The 16,270-nt window shown below is 39.9% G+C and overlaps 1 protein-coding gene across 9 annotated transcripts in view; it reads right to left on the reverse strand.

Annotated features, from left to right (window-relative positions):
• CCDC148 (coiled-coil domain containing 148) overlaps nt 1-16,270 on the reverse strand; it is an 86,042-nt gene that overhangs the window by 16,096 nt on the left and 53,676 nt on the right. For 8 of the 9 annotated variants that reach the window (XR_012777138.1, XM_075512037.1, XM_075512034.1 and 5 more), the window contains one exon: nt 1,936-2,076. The exons of the other annotated variant lie outside the window; for it this stretch is intronic. Coding sequence is in view for 7 of the 8 variants with exons in the window: in XM_075512037.1 (XP_075368152.1) it covers nt 1,936-2,076 (141 nt within the window). In the remaining variant the exon portion in view is untranslated. The remainder of the gene's footprint in view (nt 1-1,935; nt 2,077-16,270) is intronic. 9 annotated transcript variants of the gene reach the window in all.

A 16,270-nucleotide genomic window follows, 5' to 3' on the forward strand; every position in this document is an offset into this window, starting at 1 on the left:
CAAGAATGTATATTTCATCTTTAAGATAAATTGCAGAAAAAGAATAAAATCAGGTGACCAATGTAAGAAGAGACTTCTTCAGCTAGAGAAGAACTGGATACATGCAAATGCAGTCATGACCAAGAAGAATGAACTCACAAATAAAATCAATTTGAAATTAAGCAGCTTTTCAAATGTTGGCTCTGGGGACTTGCAGCAATGAGAAATAACGAGGAGATAACCGTCTCTATCTGGAGACAAGAAGGCTTCAGCAGCTTCAGCTGCTTTTCTCCAGGTAGCACTTTCAGTCAAGTGCTTCTTTGCAGAATTGTTGATATAACCAAATTCAATGGTTATGCGAACTACCACCAGGAATACAATAAGCCACAAGAGCTTCTGCTCTTGACCTGTTTGACATGGCATGAAGACGTATTTCTTTGGACAAAGCAAGGAAAATATATTTGAGTGCTATAAAAATAGATAGGGAAATTCCAAATAGTGTAGGACTTTATTTTCATTCTTCTGCTAAGGCAGTAAGTTTCACCTGCCTGCAAGTCATTTATTTTGCTCTGCTATAATTTCTTTTCTGCTTTTAGTAAGCATTGTAAATTGTTTTAGTAACAACTTAATCAAATTCTATAAGTATGGATAGTTTTGTGTTTGTTTTTTTTCCCCTGCAAGGAATATCACTGCAATGGACACCTCTACCAACATGAGAATCCATCAAATTCTAGGGTGTCTAACTGGCCATGTTGTAGTCCCATCAGTAAACATTTGCTCCCAGTAAGATATGTTACACAGAAACATGGCAAATAAATAAAGACAAGAAGGCAAAATCTAAAGAGAAAACATGATGACATATATAAAGATTTTGTTTTCTTCCTTCTTTTGCACAAGCCTTCTGTAGTGTGACATATACTGATGTCACTAAAGCCTTCATATGCATCATGAAAATACTCTATTTGGAACAGTTTAGCCTTGTTTTCTTAACTCTGCTTCTAACTGGCATGTTATAAGAGCGCAGCTTTTTGTGACCCTTCTTCCAAACACGTTAGCATGAATAGTCCCATGAGAGTAAGAGAGACTATTTACTCATCAGCATTTGAAAGACAAAGCAATAAGAATCTATTACATTCTCTGACTTATTTTTTCCACAAATAATTATGTAGTCTTAACAAATATGCCACAGGTGAGTTGCACTCTAAGCATGCCAGATTTCAGTGTAAAAAATAATCAGAAAAAGAGGTAAAGTTCTAATAAAACAACCTCCTGGATTTTTGCCATATCATTTAAATAAAAAGGTCAACACAAATACATATGTGACACAGCTTCATTTTCTAGAAGCATTACATTCACTACAGTGGATTTCTGACTTTCTATGAAGTTGAAGTTTAGACTTATGCATCAAAGCCATTTCCCAAGTAGTCACCACATAAGTACTTAGAATAATGTAACATAGAATTCTGATAGCCTGAGATGGTTAATATTACCCTTGTGCTTCAGGCCCACTTTTAAGGTCCTTGTGCTGCAAAGTGCAGTGCGCTATCTTGCAGACAATATACTGTAAGGCTCATTTGCTGCATTGCAGCATACTTAACTGCAGCGCTGGAAGCTTCATAGTCTTTGCCACATTGCTAAAAAGCACAAATCTGTAAGAGTTAGAAATCCCATAGTGCCTCTGCGCTGATTTTTTGTGACACAGAGATAGTCACATACACTTATTTGTGTATGGCTATTTGTTGTTTTTGTTTTAGAAATGTAATGAAGTAACATAACTGGTAAGAGCAGGCAGCTTTAAAGCTAAAATGGACAGTAGCAAGACTCAACTAACCATTTGCTCATCTCTGTACTAATACTTAATACTTTACAAGAATACAAGGCAGTGAGATCAGTTAAAGATTTTAAAGGCAATTGTACACGTTAACATATGCAAAAAGGTATAAAAGTTTCTCATACTTTCTCTTTCTGCTGAGCTCTGCGAATCATTTCCTGTTCTTTCTGTAGTCTTTCTTTCTCATCTTTCTTTTTTTTTCTTCTGGCAGCTACAGCAGCTTCTAGTTTAGCAGCCTCTTCCTGCTGTGCTTTCCACTGTAGAACCTGGAAGAAGCAGTTGAAAAGACAGTCCTGCAGCAGACTTGTGTGATACTGTGATCCTGCCAAACTGAGACTGGGAAGGAAACGCATGTAATCCATTTCCAAACTAAGATTTATAATCTTATCAGCAGTACGTAATCATTTAGTAACCACCTTTCCACATGTTAATATGCAATTCTCAACTGACTGGCATAATATGCAATAAAATCACATATGAAAAGATTTTAGGCAAAATTGCCAAAACCATCTCAGTAACAGCAGATCTTAAATTCCCCTTCAGCACTTAGACTTTCAATAACATGTAAATTTCTTAAACCTATGAACGAATGGAGACCAACACTAACAGATCAGAGTCTGCTCGCATCCTTCAACTCAGGCATTTCTGTAACAGCACTTCGCTTCCAACCAGGACTCTGTGGAAATCCAATGGTCTCCAGTGACAGAGACTTCACCTTTTGTCAGCTTTCAAACTGTGCAAAATTAGTCTAGGATCCCTGCCACCTGTTCAAGGGCTGTGACCAGTGCCTATAATGGGCTTGTATACCTGACATGCCGCTCTGCTGTGGGAAGAGAGACATCAGCTGCAGCCCAGCTGCCCAGCAGCTTCCCGGACCACTGGTTAAGTGCATGCAGAAGCACAGCAGGGACCAGCTCCGCGGCACCTCTCGTTACAGGGCCTGCCACACTTCTTACAAAATGTGTCGGGGATGGGATTGATCACTTAGCTCAACATGCCAAAAATCCATTCTTGACACATTCCTGACACACTGTATTGGTTAAACAAGACAACATGTCCTCAGTAACTGGTAATGGGTACTGACTTATTTTCAGTGTTCTCGAGCACACTGTTCTCAGTCAGCGTGGATCCCCGATTTACCTTGGTGCTGTCAAGAGCAGTTGTACGTTCATCTGTTTCACACTGGTTTCAATAGGATTAATGATGTCTCCCTTTTGTTGGCTTGCCAGCTTTTTGCAATGGATTGGGCAAGTCCCAACACAACTCTATATTCCTCAAAGGAACAAGCATTTCAGCCACTTTTCATCTGGTTTTCTATACTACAGTAAGTAGTTTAATACTAAGATATTAAAATACTTTACTTATATTTTTTCCCACTTTTACTGCATTTCACTAGCTGTGTGCACAGACTCTATTAATTCTTCTGTTCTGTGCTTGTGATTTTTGTTCACAAATGCAGCACTCCCTGTGGTCTGAGGTTCTCAGTGAGTTGCACCTCTGAGTGATGCTGTGTTTGCCCCACTTCTTTGAGTAAATAACAATTATATTTTGTTCTTTGCAAAGTGTCCCAATAGAGTAAACACTGCTGTGACTTTTCATGTAGTGCAGACAAAGTAATAACATGAAAATAACATGGAATTTTACAGTGGTTGTAAAATTAAACTCTCTCTTTGCTAAAAGATTTAAAGATAGCTTGATAAAGAGATAGTCTGCCTGTAATGAATGTCATGTGTACACAGACTAAACAATAGCTACTTTTGTCTCCTGCAACCTGAGTTTATCTTTAAAAGTTCAATGCAGTCTGCTACCATACCCAAGCATAAGCATTAACTGGTGCATTTTCATGTTTTAATAGAAAGCACTGAGTTTTATGGTTCTTCAAGCAACTTTCATTTACACTGTTATTCTCTCAGAGTACGTACAACTTCTCCCAGCTTCAACTCCATCCCCAAAGTTAAGAATTATGATTTAGCTGAGCATTAACCTCTTTTTAACCTCTTTTCTTCCATTTTTGTAAGTAATTCTCAGTGGAGGCCTGTTTATAACTGCGTTTCACCTTCTGTAATCTCCTTTCTCTCCTTTCGGGGGGAGGGAGGGGGAAGCTAGGAAACAGCCATCTTCACCAATTAAATGTTTTACAGGAAGACAACAAAGGCCCAAGTCAAAAAAATTATCCTTGTGACTAGGAAAACGTAGGCAGCTAGGAGAAAAAAGGCACAAGATCCTGAAAACCCAAACCTCTCTACTTCCCTCCCTCTCCACCTTATTTGTACAATGCTACTCCTTATTTTATGGGGCAGTGGGGTAGAAACAGCGATAAGTTTGCCTGTGCCAGCAAGTATTAATGGCACTCAATGAATGTCAAAAAATGTAGTGGGATGGTTTGCAAGGAGGGAACATAAACGTGTGCACGTGGAAACTGCAGTTGGGCATGCATGCTTGAAAATATGCAACATGGATCAATTAGGATACATACACGCAAACTGCACTTGTCCATATGTATTTGAGTGTGCAGTACTATAATGGCAGACAGCATAGAAACAGCTATTTTTCTTTTAGCTATTCTTACAAAATTATTTCAAACTGGAATTCAAACTTGTACAGTATGAAAAGAAAATTAAAAATGTTACTGCAGTGTTCCTTAGCACAGATGTTACTCTTCATATATGATCTTTCTCCGCAGAGTTTTGAAAATGTTCCCTTAACAGGATCTCACATATATGATGATGATGATGATGATAATAATAATAATAGTTAATGAAAGACATATTTGGTGGAGCTTCTTTGGCAGTGGTAAAACTATCCTTTCATTCCTAAAAAGAAAAAAGCACCACCCCTGCCACCTCCCGCAAATCCTTTAACCTGCCAGTCATAGGTATGTTAAGTTTCTATAAGAACTGGGGAGCACACTGAGCACTTGTGGGACGCAGAGAACACCTGTTCTCCCCCCATCCCCAATTTTCCATTAATTAGAAGTGACATATTAACATAAATAACCCTTAGACATAAGTACTGCAATATAAATAGCTCTAAGCATCTGCATTAAATCATTTCATTTTTTCAGAAAAGAGAACTAAATATGACTGGTCCCACTTGAATATATACTGCATATGAATCATTTACCTTAATTTCCTCAAAACAGGTTATTCAAAGAAGCACTGGGCAAAATTTTTTGCTAAGTAGCAGGTTTCCCCCCCCCAGTAATATCACGCTTTTGGTCATCCCAAATACATTAATAAATTCAAGCAGCATGTTCCAAAGAGTTTCCAAATTTTTATTTAATGACTTGATTAATCAAGACTACCATATCACAGCATAAATACCTTGAGCCCTCTTACCCAGGCTGTGGGAGATTCACATTCAATTCTTTATTCTGTAAAAAGGACTATGAAGCCATGTTTATGATTAAAATTATTCCAGGTTGCAGAAAACAGAATCATAGCAGCAGAGGTTGGAAGGAACCTCTCAAAACTGTCTAGGCCACCCCCCCTGCTCAAGCAGGGTCAGCTACACCTGGTTACCTAGGACCATGTCGAATCGCAGTTTAAACAGCTCCAAAGGATGGAGGCTCCACAACCTCCCTGGCCAACATGTTCTAGTGTTCATCCACCCTCTCAGTAGAAAAGTGATGGATAGAATGGAATTTCAAGTGTTTCAGTTTGTGCCCATTGCCTCTTGTCCTGTCACTGGGCACCTCTGAAAAGAGCCTGGCTCTGTCCTCTTTGCACCCTCCCCTCCAGATATTTATACATTGGTGAGATCCCCCTGAGCCTTCTCTCCTCCAGGCTGAGCAGTCACAGCTCTCTCAGCCTTTCCTCACAGGAGAGGTGCTCCAGACCCTTCATCTTAATGGTCCTTTGCTGGACTCACTCCAGTAAGAAAGCAATAATGAAACACTTTTTGAGGCAGGGGCCTGTATCCAACTGTCCTCAAAATTAAGAAGAACATTCTCATTTCTAGAGTAGCTTGAACCAGGGTCTTCTCATTCCCTGACACTGTAGCTGTTCCACCTGAAAATCACCAAGAAGCAGAAGAGCATCTCTCTTCCAGTGTCCAGACATTCATTTGGGACTGTCTTCTCCGCTGTCCATGGTCTTTTCTTTAATGTCAAAGAATTACTCTGGTGTAGAGAGGAACACATTTTCTCTATAGTTCAGTCCTCACATCATTCTCCCATACCAGTTCCCATACTCAGTTCTGGGACTCAAGTCTTTCTCTCCTGTCATCTGAGATCTTACTTCCATAAGTCTGTTCATAAGTAAAAATATCAAGTCAACAAGCAGATGCTGTAAGATTTAAGCAAGTTCCAAGAAAAAGAATCAGGCATTTAGCTATGTTTTTAGGCAAAACAGAAGTGCATTTTCTTGAGGAGTATGCAAAGCAAGGATTCTTGTGATGTAGTTCAGCATAGGGGCACTACCAAAAAGGCAGGAAATAAGTAGGTAAGAGGATCTAACATGCTTTCTTGGGAGAGCTGTCTGAACTCTCCCAAGTTCTGAAGAGAGCCACTGAAGGTGAGGAACAGCCAAGTATAAGGAGCAAGATGTATTCAGACCTTTGTTTCAGGGTTTTCTATAGTTCTGACACTGATAACAAATTCGGCACTAGATGGGGTCTAAACAGCTCGTTTAGCTTGGCAAGAATGAAAATGGATAAATGAGGACTTAAGCAAAAAATTGCTACGTAGCAGAGGTTTACTAGATGGATCCTACAGAAGAAGCCAGTGGGTTTGGGCCTACCTCATGCAGGGGGAACGACAAACTGATTGGTTCTAAGCCATGCAAGAATAAGAATACCATCAACTGGGCAAAGAAATCCATAGCAGCTCTGCATCCTAAAGCAAGTTCCAAGGGAAGTGTCAGCAGAATAATGTGTATCACTCTTAATGAAAACAGCCAATTACAACTTCAAACCACCCAACTAAACAGAAATACAGAGCAATAATAAAAACAGAATGAGGATTACATGAGATGACCATACTAGCAGCTAAAAGACTTCTAGAGGGAAGGTGTCAATTTTCAGAAGACCCTATTTTCTGGAGCTTAGCTGTAACACCTGAATGAAACCTCCCCCACACCATGAAACTTTAGCACAAGGTCTTTGTCTAAATAGAAATTTTTATTTAGCAATTTTGACAGCAGTCTGCTCATGCATTTTAGCAGTTTAAGAATCTAAAATAAAATGCTAAATTGTTTCAGTTACCTTTCACTTGCTACACTAACAAACTTAAAAAGGAATGTTTTGAAAATGAATGTGGAAGAACATGCAACCATTTCTACCTCACTTTTGAAACAAACTGAAGCAAAAACATACACATGAAGCTTTAAAATCTAACTACAAATAAACAAATGAATGACATCTGCTAAAAGTCTACTCAAATTGGAGCTAGAATAAACTGCAGAAGCATTCAAAGAAACTTTAAACCTACGTAATAACATCATTGAGATTTCCTGAACTGAAATGAGGTAACAGTCAAACTATGTAACAAAGAAATTGCTTTTTTTTAAGCTTGTATTTTCCTACATCCTGCTTCACACTCCTTTCAAACTGCGGTGGGTTGACCCTGGCTGGACACCAGATGCCCACCAAAGCCGCTCTATCACTCCCCCTCCTCAGCTGGCTAGGGGAGAGAAAATACAATGAAAGGCTCATGGGTCGAGATAAGGGCAGTTTAATAAAAGCAAAAGCAAAGGCCACGTGCAGAGGCCTTTGGAGCAAAAGGAAAACAAGATTTATTCTCTACTTCCCATCAGCAGGCTATGTGCAGCCACTTTCTGGGAAGTAGGGCTTCAGTAAGCATAGCGGTTGCTCCAGAAGACAAACGTCATAAATAACGAATGCCTCCCCCTTCCTCCTCCTTTCCCTTAGCTTTATTGCTGAGCGGACACCACATGGTGTGGAATAGCCCTTTGGTCAGTTTGGTCAGCTGTCCTGGCTATGTCCCCTCCCAAGATCTTGCCCACCCCCAGCCTACTGGTGGTGGTGGGGGAAATGTTGGAGAGACAGCCTTGATGCTGTGTGAGCACTGCTCGGCAGTAGCCAAAACACTGGTGTGTTATCAACACCTTTCTAGCTACCAATACACAGCACAGCACTAGGAGGGCTGTTATGGGGAAAATTAACTCCATCTCAGCCAGACCCAATACAATAATGAGATATATGCCTCTCTTCAATAATGAGATATATGCCAATGTAAGTGGGCTCATGACATGATGCAGCTTCAGTTTCCTCCAAGTCCGAGAACCCTCTTGATCCTTTACTGGTCTTCTCTAGATATTAATTTACCTATTAACCAGGGATCTTTTTTAGTTGTTTGATTGCAGCCATTAGTTAGCATGGTGAGTCCATTAAATTGGTCCCAATAAAAGTTGCAGTTAACTGATACTTCAGGGGAACTACTGACTGGAAATGGATGATGAGAATAGAATTGGCCCAGCAGAGAGTCTGTCAAGACAACAACTGATTAAAGGAAAGCAAACAACAAAGCAGTAAGCAGATACAGATACTAATCTAGTCTAAAATAATTTCAAGCCTCCTTATTCATTCATTTTGATTAGTAGTTGTTTGCATAGCATATGTTACACACCAATCTCATGACAGGCCATAACCACTTTCCCTAGTTATTTTCACATAGCTCTTCTGTTAAAGCCTTTTGATTCAACTCAGAAATCAATATTGGGGCACAATCTAGATTTTCAGCAGGTTTCATACAAACAAGTGAGCATAATCAGATACATAACTTCACTCAGCTGACAAAACATTAATCATGCAATGAGGTTCCCCAGACAAAACTGATATGCCAATAATTCAGTGCATATCTCCACTACCTTCTACAATGTTATCTATGCTGCCCTAAATCGCTACTAAACGCACCTATTTACTCAGTGAGTAGAATCTGCTTTCCATTTTTATCTAGTTAGTTTTTTTGAATGCATGAGCCCATCGCCAATCAAGACAATGGGTAATAAGAATGACAGAACGAAGGAAAGTTTCATTGTATTATAACTTCCCCACAATACCCATTTATTTTTTTCTGTAGGCAGCATATGAAGTTAGTTTACATTATCCCTGCCCCTCCCATGTTTATCTAATCCATGCCTTTTCATTAAGGCAAAAGAGGAGTCGCTTCCTTTAAAAAATGATTCATAATTGCAACAAAAAAGGAAAAATTAGTAAAAAACAGAAAAGCACTGTTTGCAAAATATTTATAAAATGTGATTCAGCAGGCTGACATTATGCCATGTCTTCCCCACATGAAGAGTTAGTCATATAGGATAAAATGTTCTTAACAGAGCTGAGCTAAATTAAAGTGTTTTATTATGCAAGAAATACCAAAAATTAGGAATTAAACAGCTGATTCAAATGTCAATATATTTCACTTTTTAAACCACATTTGAACATTAAAACATCTCTCTGCTAGAGGGTAGTTTTAGTCCCAGAGCCTCAATTCACTTTGTGGGCCAGCCTGCCTATAAAGGGGAACTTCCCAAGGGAGTACCGTCCACAGAAGGTGGCAGGGGCCAGAATGAAAAGATTCCCAAATCAGTCCCCTGTCCATATTGTCACAGGTTCAAAAATTAGTAGCTAGACTATCTTAACTCATGATAACAAAGGATATAGCGGACTGCCTCTTACGGAAACCCAGCCTGCATCTGCATTTACCTTGCAAACTACACTTTACTGTGAGTTTGTACAACACATGGCACTGGGGGAACTCAATCCTATCTGAGAGCCTCCGGGCACTGCTGCACAACAAGTAACAACAAAGGGCAGGCAGTGAAATGGAGCATAATAGTTGAGGAATCTCTGTGGCATGCATTTCCATACTTTTAATATTTTGCTGTTCAAAAGTGACTACCTGATGCTGAATTTCCAGCATTCCTACAATTTAAGCTTTTCAAGAAAACCCACTGTATTCATCAGGTTTTTCCTCCAGAGGTAGTATCGTGCAGATCTGAAGAACAAAAAAAAAAATCCAGAACAATAATTCTGATTCACTGAGGCAATAATCTGGGACCACAGAATGCACAAAAAAAAAATTAATGTGTTCTTGATTGTATTCTTTCATTCCTACGAGTGCAAAATCAAAAGGGTGGAGTTTACTGTGTCAACAGTAAATGTTCTGTTTAAATATCAAAAAAATCCTAGTAGTTAAACTAATATTGAAAATACACTGAAAACCAGATCCCCTATTGCCTGTTTCACAAAGAAGGTTACATTTTAGTGGTACAAGCACTGCCAACATTAAGTTCTGAAAGTTTTTAATTACAACTGGCATTTCAAGTACATGTCACAGTTCCTGTATTATTTGAGGAGCTTTTGCCAAGTGAATTATTAAATTGCTGTGCTGAACAGAATGTGTACATACCTATTTTCAGTTCATTATTTCAATATTGCATATTACAATAATGTAAAGCACACTGCAAACTAATTAAAGTAATAAATTAGTTCGGTCACTCTAACATCTGAATAGTAATAATGTATTTACCATGTACCTAATGCTACAGATACATCTCTTCATGACAAAACAATTTGAGAAACTGTCCTTGTGAATTCCCATTAAATTAGCACATGGTAACACAGCAACATGTAAGGTTTTCTTTTTAAGCAACACTGACTTACATTATGAACAGATCTTGAAGCTGCCTAGGGTGACACAAGAGAGTTGGCATCAAGCTCCTTCTAGCAGCTAAACTGCATAGCTAGGTACATAGGAACACAGGACAGCTGGCTGGTGTAGAGAGGGTCTGCACGGTAAGGGTCATGCAAGGAGTAAAACTAGCCTTTGAAAACTGAGGCAAAAATACACTAAAAACCAAAAGGACATAAAATGACCAGGAGGAACAGTGTCACAAAATGACTACACAGAGCTCCAGGTCAGTATTCTTGCAGGCTACACTGTGCTACACAGCTATAATAAGCTGCTAGAATTCAAATTCTAAGCAAGAATTCCCAATAATCATGTGATAAAGTCAGTACTGTTTGTCATAACTAAAGACATAAAAAGAAAATCCTCTGATATCCTCACCCTGTTTCTCTCTAGCTCACTCTTTCAACCTTATAAAATGACCCAATCCCAATACACTTTCAGAACGTCCTAGAGCTTTATTAATCTCTGAAACATTTCTGCACACCTTTACTTATTTTTATTATGGTTTGCAGGTTTTTTTTTCTTCAAACTCTTCACAACTGATTCTAAGAATGCCTGGGAAAAAATTTTAGAGGTTCTCTTCAAGAAAAATAACTTCACAAATGAAGATGCTACATAGCAAAAGAAGTACCGCAAAATTTGAATGAGTAAGTTGAGGAAGCATGCAACAGAATGCTATTCCAGCACTGGTGAAAGAACCAGCATTTTCATGGTGGCATCACCATGCAACTGAAAGCAATAGCAGCTGCAGCAATCAGGGATGCATGGTCAGAAATGTTGAAATGTGATTACAAGATGACTAGAGATTCAAATACTATTTAAAGGAATTCAATATAAAAAAAATCCTAAGCATAAAACAAGGAATCACAGAATGCATCTACATACATTTGTCCCACAGTTCTCACTGGTGGTTCTGCAAAGTGGGGAGGAAATCCCAACAAGTAATATCCATGAAATGCTATTTCATGTTTCACAGTTGGGACAGCACAGACTACCTGAGCTTAGTGTTACTGTGGGATAACGGCTGAGGTGACTTAAAAATTAGAACTTATATTCACACTTTTAGGTAAGGCACAGCATTGAAGAAGCCTCCCAGGTGGAATGCGGCTGACATGTAAGGAATCCATTGCATGGGAGTTCCCTAGGCCTGCAACCTTAGATGTCGGTAACGCCAGGGGAACTTGGTGTGCTGACTCTAAGAGGCGCTGCCCAGAGGGCGGAGCGGTGTGGAGATGCCGCGGCCAGGCTCTGCAATAATAGGGGAACTTAAAGGTGTCATGGAACTGATAAGCTGCATATTTACTACCCTGGGCCAACAGCCTGCCACGTTTTTGACAAAATGCTGTCCTTTTGGTGAACTTTGCTCATTATAACATCATTATAATACCAAAACACACCTCCATCCCAAAAGCTACCCGCCTCCAAGGTGCGACCACCCCTCACTGAGCTTGCGCACTGAATTTTTCTAGCTTATACCTTTAAAAGCGAAGCGAGAAAACTTTACACCAATCCTAAACAAAGGTATGTATGACTAGAGTCACTCAAGCTCCACCCGAAAGGTGAAAGATAGTATAAAATGGTTTAAGAGAAAGAGAATGTTAGGGAAGACACCATCGTGTATCACTCTGATGTCTGGGATCAGTTGACGGGCTGAGCCTCTCTTCCCCCCCATCGGGACGCCTTTGGGTAAGAGTCGAACACTTGGTTATACCAAGTGCCTCCCCGGGAAACTTAGAAATCTCTATAGAGTCGCTTTATTATTTTCTTGTTACACGTTTGTGTCCGGCCGTGTTACTCATATTCTTCCGGCCGTGTTATATACATGTTTGCGTCTGGCCGTGTTACCCATATTTTTGATATACGCGTTGTGTCCGGCCGTGTTATATACATGTTTATGTCTGGCCGTGTTATTCATACTCATATTCTTGGTATTTGTATGTGCTTTGCAGACAGTTAATTTATCACCGGTAATCCAAAGAATCTGTGTGTCTATTGCTCTAATAAACTGCACTCTTCACTGCTCTGGCCATGATAGTTCCTTCAACACGACCAGACTGGGGGGGTGTAAAAGTTAATGCTGTCGCCTTAGTGAAAACCCTGAACCAATAAGTGGCTACACATACAGTCCTTAGAAAATAAACCGTTGACCAGGTCTGAGACTAAGACTGGACCTAGCCGCACCTAGACTCCTCTCTGAGAAGGAGTTTAGAAAGCAAGGGGGTCCTGCCTGAACCTCGTGACTCAACGGGAGGGTTCCCCTCAGCCACTCCTCAGACTCCTATTTGTATGCGACAGTAACTCTTAACGCAACAGTTACATTGTGCATGTCACCTGCACCAAAAACCGGGATAAGTAGCAATAAAATTCCTATTGTGTGGCAAAGCTCCATGTTAGGCTACTGAAGTTACCCTTGAAAACAGAGAACAAGTTCAGTAGCTTTTCGGCTTGTCCAGACAGATCCCAAGTAGTCATTCAGAACCACAAAATAAGCTCTGGAAAGGACGAGTGCCAAATTGCATGGGAACCCGCATCCGCTCCCTTTCCATAGGATTATTCAGGCTAGAGTCCTCTAGGTCATCTAAGGCTTTCCTACAGCTACTTACACTGCGCTCATATGAAGCTCAAAAGAAAGAGGAAGCTTGGAATCAACAGAGTCCAAAAGCACAGCAAGAAATGTCCACAGTTCAGATAACCAGACTGATCTACTTCTATTGCCAGGACTAGCTCCTCTCCTTTCTTACCCTCCTTTCCAACTTGATTGTGTCATCGTCATCTTCTCTGCCCAGCTTTTTTGCCCTGTTTCTCGCTGAATAGGGAATCGAGAGTTATCACATTTATGGTAAGTCAGAGATACCTCTTCATTTTTCTAGATGGAAGCCACAAGGCACAGAGGGGAAAAAAGTGCCTCTTAATTGCAAGTTTGGATTCAAACCACATCAACAATTACATTTTTCTTTCATGTGTTTAAGCTAAGGACTGCAGCCTCAGAAATGTTGGTGACCTAAAGAATTCTGTTTACAGAGAAAAGGCTGTTTTAGAACTATGCATTTTTAGTGTGTCCTGAAAAACAGAATTAAGCAAAACAGATGTAAAAGGTGATTAAGTGATAAAAAGTTATGGGCTAAAGGAATTACAGGATTGCAACATCAGGTCTTCGGTAAGGATATTCTTCTCAGTTCAGTTCCTAATGGACACATCATCCAATCAATGAAGATGATTTAATGCAATGAAGATGATTTGGCAAACTTCTTATTTCCCCACACAAGAGAAGGTCATTACTTTTTATCTGCTATAGAACTGGCCAAAGAGCACAGTCAAACTGAGATCACTAGAAGATTAACATGGAAAACTCATTAAAAGGTGACTTTCATTACCATCAGTGTAGCCTCTTCACTTGCAATATAGCTTAGTCGTTAATACTTCAGATAAAAGTACTGCATGCTGATCTATGTCTCTTGCCTGAGCAACTCCCTTCCATTCTAAGGTGGAAAGAAAAGGAAAGACTTAAGAAAAGGGGAAGGAAATGTAGACGAAAAAAAATTAAAGAGCTAGTCTCCCACAGAAGAAGGATTCACCCCGGTAATTACTGTTAAGGTTAACAGAAGTTAAGCACATAAATTCCACTTGGGTTAATGGGATAATAAATCGCTTAGACTTTAATACTTTATAAATGGAACAGGACAATAGAAGTCTGTGTTACAAAACTAAAACAATTTAAGTCACTAATTATACAGAATTGTCTATTCAATGACTACTAAAAAATAGTGCATTTCATTTAAAAAAAAAGTTTTCAAACTTACTTGCATTCACTCACAAGTTCTCATTACAAATGATACTTCAACTACTCAAACTTTTAAGACTTTCTGCTGGGGACTAGGAAGAAGGAAGTGAATGCATGTTGTAAAACATTTGCATCTCCAGGACAGAATTGCTACAGCTTTTCCCAGACAAACATGTGAGCCTCTACAGTATTTGCACAGCAACCCTGACACTCACAGGAAGCAATGGCTGGATACACTCTTTATAGATGGTTTGGGCATGCATGAAAGGTATGAAATTTAGGAAACACCGGACCTACTGGTAACATATGCCGATGTGCAGTAGTTTCAACAGCTCTCAGACACGCCGAGCTCACAGCACAGGTACTGGAGAGCAGATTTACACTTGTGCAGTGGGCATCTCATGGATTTCTAGATTTCCAGTTAACGACTTGTTTGCCAAGACTTCCGAAGGCAAATTTTGCCCCAACAAAGGTGACATCTCCAAGGAACTGGGATGTATACTAGACCTGCTACTGATGTATAATTGTATCAACCGAAAATAAAAAAACCCTTGCACTAATCAAACCCACCACACATTGAAATATAAAATAACAACAGTGTTATTCTTGGAAATAAAATAAGAATAGAAAGTGTATGCATATATTCCTAAATGGAAAGATAATGAGACGGGTGCCTCAGGGTGTGAATACTAGAGCTTATAAAAGGGAAAAAATTAAAATGTATATTAAGAACAGTTCCGTGGAGCCTAAAATATTACAGGGCAGGGGGAGTTTGTCAAAACAATGTGAAAAAGCCATCATTTTTTAAATTTAGAAAGTCCTAGAAAGTCCTTTTTTATAAGTGTCATACATATTGTTTTCCTTTTCTTGTTGTTGCGTTAAGGGTTACTGTCGCATACAAATATGCGAGTCTGAGGAGTGGCTGAGGGGAACCCTCCCGTTGAGTCACGAGGTTCAGACAGGACCCCCTTGCTTTCTAAACTCCTTCTCAGAGAGGAGTCTAGGTGCGGCTAGGTCCAGTCTTAGTCTCAGACCTGGTCAACGGTTTATTTTCTAAGGACTGTATGTGTAGCCACTTATTGGTTCAGGGTTTTCACTAAGGCGACAGCATTAACTTTTACACCCCCCCAGTCTGGTCGTGTTGAAGGAACTATCATGGCCAGAGCAGTGAAGAGTGCAGTTTATTAGAGCAATAGACACACAGATTCTTTGGATTACCGGTGATAAATTAACTGTCTGCAAAGCACATACAAATACCAAGAATATGAGTATGAATAACACGGCCAGACATAAACATGTATATAACACGGCCGGACACAACGCGTATATCAAAAATATGGGTAACACGGCCAGACGCAAACATGTATATAACACGGCCGGAAGAATATGAGTAACACGGCCGGACACAAACGTGTAACAAGAAAATAATAAAGCGACTCTATAGAGATTTCTAAGTTTCCCGGGGAGGCACTTGGTATAACCAAGTGTTCGACTCTTACCCAAAGGCGTCCCGATGGGGGGGAAGAGAGGCTCAGCCCGTCAACTGATCCCAGACATCAGAGTGATACACGATGGTGTCTTCCCTAACATTCTCTTTCTCTTAAACCATTTTATACTATCTTTCACCTTTCGGGTGGAGCTTGAGTGACTCTAGTCATACATACCTTTGTTTAGGATTGGTGTAAAGTTTTCTCGCTTCGCTTTTAAAGGTATAAGCTAGAAAAATTCAGTGCGCAAGCTCAGTGAGGGGTGGTCGCACCTTGGAGGCGGGTAGCTTTTGGGATGGAGGTGTGTTTTGGTATTATAATGATGTTATAATGAGCAAAGTTCACCAAAAGGACAGCATTTTGTCAAAAACGTGGCAGGCTGTTGGCCCAGGGTAGTAAATATGCAGCTTATCAGTTCCATGACACCTTTAAGTTCCCCTATTATTGCAGAGCCTGGCCGTGGCATCTCCAAACCGCTCCACCCTCTGGGCAGCGCCTCTTAGAGTCAGCACACCAAGTTCCCCTGGCGTTACCGACATCTA

The sequence above is a fragment of the Mycteria americana genome, chromosome 9 (genome assembly GCF_035582795.1).
Source record: "Mycteria americana isolate JAX WOST 10 ecotype Jacksonville Zoo and Gardens chromosome 9, USCA_MyAme_1.0, whole genome shotgun sequence".
Classification (NCBI taxonomy): Eukaryota; Metazoa; Chordata; class Aves; order Ciconiiformes; family Ciconiidae; genus Mycteria; species Mycteria americana.